General features: G+C 33.5%; 1 protein-coding gene across 1 annotated transcript; it reads left to right on the top strand.

The window, feature by feature from the left end:
• Positions 1-4730: 4730 nt before the first annotated feature.
• On the top strand, positions 4731-5672 carry LOC110285621 (olfactory receptor 5B3-like). The gene has a single exon (XM_021151909.2). The coding sequence runs from the start codon at positions 4749-4751 to the stop codon at positions 5670-5672; it is 924 nt and encodes a 307-aa protein (XP_021007568.2). The 5' UTR covers positions 4731-4748.
• Positions 5673-6393: the final 721 nt, after the last annotated feature.

Raw genomic sequence — 6393 nt, 5'->3', positions numbered from 1 at the left:
GTTAAGTAACATTATGGTTTGTCATGTTCTCTTTCCCACTGAATATAGATTCATTGGTGCTTGATACACTTTTAAATGCTAAGCCCTTAAACACCAGAAACAATTTAATATGAGTTCATCTCTAAAAGTATGGCCTTCAAGTCCCAATCTTACAATCAAATTCTGGTTAGGTAGTGATATAAACACCCCTCGAATTTTCATTTATTTGTTATAAAGAATCAGCTTTTCTGGTTATGCAGTATGAAAAAGTCACATGTGCAAGCATGCCAGAATAAAGCAAATGCTGCTGAAAATTCGTCCTACACAACTACATTTTCTTTCTTCATGGTCTTTACTCATGAACAACATATTTATGTATTTTATTTTCAGTAAAAGTTTAATAATAATATCTTATATACTACTTAAACTTTATAGAAAAGTTTTCAATCTAAAACTACTATGACATTACCTAGTTTTAAGTTGGTCTTCACTGTTACTTTTCACTGTTACTGTATTCTTAATTCATTGCAGGCTTTTTATTTTAAAACTATTTTATTTTTCAATAATTTATTATTCTAAGCGAGTGTGTGCACATTTGTGTATGTGTGTGTATGTGTAGTTGTGCATGTGTGTATATGTGGGTGTGCAAATATATATATGTTTGTGCACATGACAGTAGAGACCAATGGCATCACATTCCGTAGAATTGGAATTACGGACAATTGTCATCTCCCTGATGTGTTGCTTGGTACCAAATCTGATCCTCTGCCAAAATAATAAGTGGGTTTAACACCTGTACAATATCTCTAGCCACCTAAATTTTGATCATTAACTGATACATAATACTCAAGTAAATTTTCAATGCATGATATGTGTATTTGAGTTGATTTTTAGACTTCTTTTATTCAATCTAATTGAACATTAGCACATTTCTTGTGGAACCAAGGACCAACTGTGAAGTTAAATTAAATCTCCACTTCAAACATCTTCATTTGTCCAATGCATTTGAAGGACCCTCGTCTGGGACCTTGAACATATATTTTTTACAACTTATACAAGAGAATCTCAATTATGTATCAGTATAGGTATTGTGTAGAATATATGCAAAAGGCTTTATGTAGAGATCTATACCATAGTATGTGGCTATACACACACACACACACACACACACATATATACACTTACATATATATATATATATATTCAGCTAAAACACCATAAAAGACACATAACAATTAATATGAGACTATCCAGCCATTCCCAAGTCTTTTATTTGATAATTTCATATACTGTTATAATGTATGTTGAACATATCCATCTATCACTACCCACTACCTCCATCTAACCCCTCCCAGGGCTTCTCTCTTTGTCTGCCAACCTTTAGGACCTCTTTATTCCACTGTCATTAATAACCTCACGAGTTCAATTAGAGCCTCCAATGGGCACATGGGTGCTTACAGTTTTAATAGCTTTTTTTGCTAAAATAGAAAACAGGAGTACCAGGTATTCCCATAAAGAAAATCTCTAGAGGAGTCCAAGTCTATTGCTTTTCTAATTCTTCATGCATCATCATCTTAAATAACAATGTACATGATGTCTTTTCTCAGAAAAGCTCATCTACACATTTGAATGATATTCACTGTTATCACTTTCATAGCCACCTCTTGACAGAAGATTTTCTGTCAGATTTCCTGCATGGTTAAGGAAAAATACTCAAAGGTAAAGTCTATATTGAGAGACTTTTAATTGGTATCATGTCATGTTGATCTGTCTTCTTTTTCTTAAGTCATAATTTATAAATTATATGAGATATGCAATCTTATCATTTTTGTTTCATAATTAAGGTCAGTACATGGCCCTCTCTTGAAGGAGGAAGAATTAGTAGAAGTTCAAAAGTCAATGAATATTTCTGCCCTTTCCATTGTTTTTCTATGTCTCAGATGAAAGTGATAGTTCACTACCTGAGAAAGAACTGCATAGCCAGCATTCTTTGGGTGACCATATCATGTCATATTCACACTTTTGGATATATTATCCTTTATTTCAAAGAACTGCTGGTATTATACATATTACACAATCATTGACATTGAGACTTATACATCATGAGAAAGGAGGAGAGCAATAACATCCATGGTAAGTTACATAAAATGTGGAAAGGATCATGGAAAGAGTTTCTTAAAAGAAAACCTGGAAGAATTTTATGTTATGAATGCAAAAAGTTCCATTTTAGAGAGTTTACACATTTTCATAACACATCATATGCATTGACCAAAGGACACAACATTCTGAGTCCCTGTGTTTTTTGTCCATTTTCTATTTATATACCTATTATTGATAATAAAGAAACATACATACAAGTAAGAGAGTAAGCTGATTCTTTTTAAATTTCAAAAAGAATTCTGTAAGTTTCATGATGATCTTATGTGTATATTTTAATAGTTTCCCTACAATCATAGAGATGATCATTACATTTATTTATCTTAGAAATGATAAAATTTTATGAAGATACTAGAGTTAAAATACCTTGAATTTTATTTCAGAATAAATACAAAATTTAGAAGATCTGGTAAATTTTTAAACACTCAGTTTCTTCAGTGGTTACATAACAAAGAAAATACTCATAATGCCCTATTTACACATTGATGTATTAATCATTTGTCAATTGTGGATTATAGTATTTCCTGAAAATAGTCCTAATAATAGTTCATTACCTAAATTTTCAAGAATTTTAAACAAATTGTGGTAGGGAATAAGAGGTTGCTTCGGGTGGATATATTTTCAAAGCCATCAGTTAAAAATATCTTTCGTTGCAGCTATTCTCAAAACGGAGGCAAGAAGATAAATTCATCCTTGGATTTGAGGATCAGCCTAAGTAAATTGCAAGTTTCAATATCTAAGCAAATAAAAATGTGTAAATGTTAAAATGTTGTTAATATATGAAAATTGTGTCATATCAAATGTTTTTGCTAAACAGAACATTCTTGTAAGAAATTTGTAAGAGAAATACATCCCTATAAATGGTCAATTTTATACTGGTCTTAGTGATTTTGCTATGGTGTGACAGGATGAAAGAGAACATAAATCAACAGAGGGAATACTATATGTCCAAATGAAAAATTCCTTTAAAGTAAGAATTTTAAGAAGACTTAGTCACAAGAAAGAAAATGTAGCAGCGACAGCAATCAGTGTATTCAGAGGAAGCAGGAACATTTTGGAGGGTATAGACACTCAATGCTGCTATTATAGAAGAAAAGGCAACATGGGAAGGATAGGGTCAGTGTCACCTACAGCTGAAGCCCTTCCTGCTTAGCCTCCATGTAACTCAAATCAGTACAAAAACATGACCACTCTCCTATCCTCACCTAACATGCCATTCACAGAGGACCTGAACTCTAACATTTTACTTTATTTTATATTGTCTTCTTGGCTTCTTGCAGTAATCAATTATGCTGACCTGATTATATTGATTGTCTATTTTTCTTTGGTCAGGGAAGGTAGATAAGGACCAATGAATCCTAAGTAGTGAATGGACCAAAGGTCTGCATCTGCAATAGTTGATAATGTATATGCCTATATCTCAGAACTGTGTCTACAAGCTATAAATTTTGCTATCACACGAGTTATCCTAGCACATCTGCTGATCTTAGAGATATGTTATATACCTCATCTAGAAACAAAGTATTTTCTCTTCAGCTTTCTTTCTCATTAATAAAACACTTAAAACTAACCTCAGAAGGAAACAAGTTTTATTGTTATTTGAAATACAAATACAGCAAGCAGCAAATCTAGTAGTTGCTGGTAGCAGGGGGATAAAGAGCAGAGATTGAGAACACCTTGTTCATTTTAGTTAGGTCCAAGAAAGTTAACATATTCAAAAAGGAAATCCACAGATAGTTGCATGTAGGAAGAGTAGGAGGAGGCATTCAGAGAAAGAGTGAAAAAGTCCAGAGTTTTTGTAACATATGCTGAAATTTTGGCATGTAATAAAATATAGGTCTAGAAAAGAGGAAAATATGCTTAATGCCAAGCCACAAAATCAAATTCAGGCATCACTGAAACCCATGGAATTATGTCCCAGGACAAAATATTGTATCAAGAACACAAACAGAAATAAAAAGAAAATTATTATAACTCAAATAATGTTGAGTTTTTACCAGGGAGGACATGTACTTGTACCTTACGGTATTTTAAATTTAATTAAAATTCAGTTTGGATTGTGAGACTTGGGAATCAGTACATGGTACATATTGTCATGTGCCTAAAGCAAACTGTGATATTTTGTACTTGAGTTATATGAATAAATGATTCAATTTTGTACTTCATAATTTTCTTAAAAGTAATCATCACCAAATTCTAATATCATTGGGAGAATACTTAGAATGGACATATAAAGTTGCTGTCTAGAAAAGTCTTTGGGAAGTAACAACAGAGAATGTGAGCTTTTGCTGAGCTCAGGAGGGAATTGAGAAATCATCCATACATCACTTTTATCAAATTTTTAAATAATCTCAATACTACATGTAGACTAGAAATGTTAAAATCATCTATTAATAATCTTTCAATTCTAGCACCTGTAACCATCTGTAAAATTACTATATAAAATTTGGTTTAGGGAAAGAACTATTCTTGACAATTGCAATGTATAGACTTTAGCGCAACCTAATCATATGTCCACAACTTATGCTTTTCTATTTTGATTCAACTTCTTTATCATCATGTTTCTCTTTTCCAATGTTTATGAACAATCTAATGATTTAAAGGTGACACTGATGAAGAACAGCACAGAAGTGACACACTTTCTCCTGTTGGGACTCACCGATGACCCAGGACTACAGCTTCCCCTCTTCTTGATATTTCTCTTCATCTACACCATCACCCTTGTGGGAAATCTGGGTATGATCCTACTGATTGTCCTGGACTCTCGTCTCCACACACCCATGTACTTTTTTCTGTGTAATCTGTCCTTGGTGGATTTTTGTTACTCTTCAGCAGTCACACCCACAGTAATGACTGGGCTCCTAATAGGAAACAAGATCATTTCCTATAATGGGTGTGCAGCTCAGATGTTCTTTTTTGCTGGCTTTGCTACTGTGGAAAATTATCTGCTTGCCTCAATGGCCTATGATCGCTATGCAGCAGTGTGTAAGCCACTACATTATTCCTCTACCATGACTACCAGTGTATGTATAAGTCTTTCTATAGTTTCCTATGCTTGTGGTTTTCTTAATGCCTCTATCCACATTGGGGATACTTTCATTCTTTCCTTCTGTAGGTCTAATGTAGTGCATCACTTTTTCTGTGATGTTCCAGCAGTCATGGTTCTCTCTTGCTCTGATAGACATGTTAGTGAGCTGGTTCTTGTTTATATAGTGAGCTTCAATATCTTTGTTGCTCTCTCAGTTATTTGGATATCCTACATATTCATTTTTATCACAATCTTTAAAATGAAATCAAGTGCTGGATATCGAAAGGCTATATCTACTTGTGCCTCTCACTTCACTGCAGTGTCCATTTTCTACGGGACGATCATATTCATGTATTTGCAGCCCAGCTCCAGTCACTCTATGGACACTGACAAAATCGCATCTGTGTTCTACACCATGGTCATCCCTATGCTGAACCCTCTGGTCTATGGCCTGAGGAACAAGGAAGTTAAGAGTGCATTCACAAAAACTTTTCAAGTGGCAAAATAGTCTGTAGTGTTTTGCTTTAAATGTTGTAGGATGAAGGATAATTCTCCACATGCAACTAAACTCCAGCATGGATTCTCATATTTCTGTAAATTTACTGTATAGAAAAAAAACTGTATTAGGATCATAGCTCTGAGATTTGTTCATTATGTGTTCTTGACAATGCTCCTGTAAATAATATGTACGTAATTTTAGTGGATGATTTATTAAATTTCATCTTACTATCAGTAAAATTTAGAAAATTATTTTCAAAATTGAGCATAGTCATGTATCTATGTATTTGATGTTCTTTGACTCCAAAGAACCTTTATGAATACTTGCTGTACTGCCACTTTCTGACCATTTTTATATTGTTTTATTGCCAGTTTTATTGCTACATTGATTGTGATAAATTGTAGAGCGAGTTTTTTATAACATAGGACAGGATGTGTAAGGAGTCACATATTACCTTTGTAATAAAATATTCTAGCACATCTCATTAAAACATGTTGGGATTTTATGGTTTTTGACTAGTGATTATAATGCTGTGATTCAATCTGCCTTTTATGCATTGAAACTAGGCAATTTTAAATATATTATTTCTCTGTAGACAAACTGACTATATTTACTAAAAAATGATGTTTCTAAATTTAATTTCACAGAAAGAGAGAGGGAGGGGGAGGGGGAGGGGAGGGAGAGAGGGAGGGAGAGAGAGGTGGAGCTATCATTTCCTGGCTGGAGGTCA

This window comes from Mus caroli, unplaced genomic scaffold (assembly GCF_978045245.1).
Source record: "Mus caroli unplaced genomic scaffold, Mus_caroli_1 scaffold_20, whole genome shotgun sequence".
In the NCBI taxonomy this organism is placed as follows: domain Eukaryota; kingdom Metazoa; phylum Chordata; class Mammalia; order Rodentia; family Muridae; genus Mus; species Mus caroli.
Note: the sequence above shows the minus strand (reverse complement) of the source record. Positions and strands in the feature narration are given on the sequence as shown.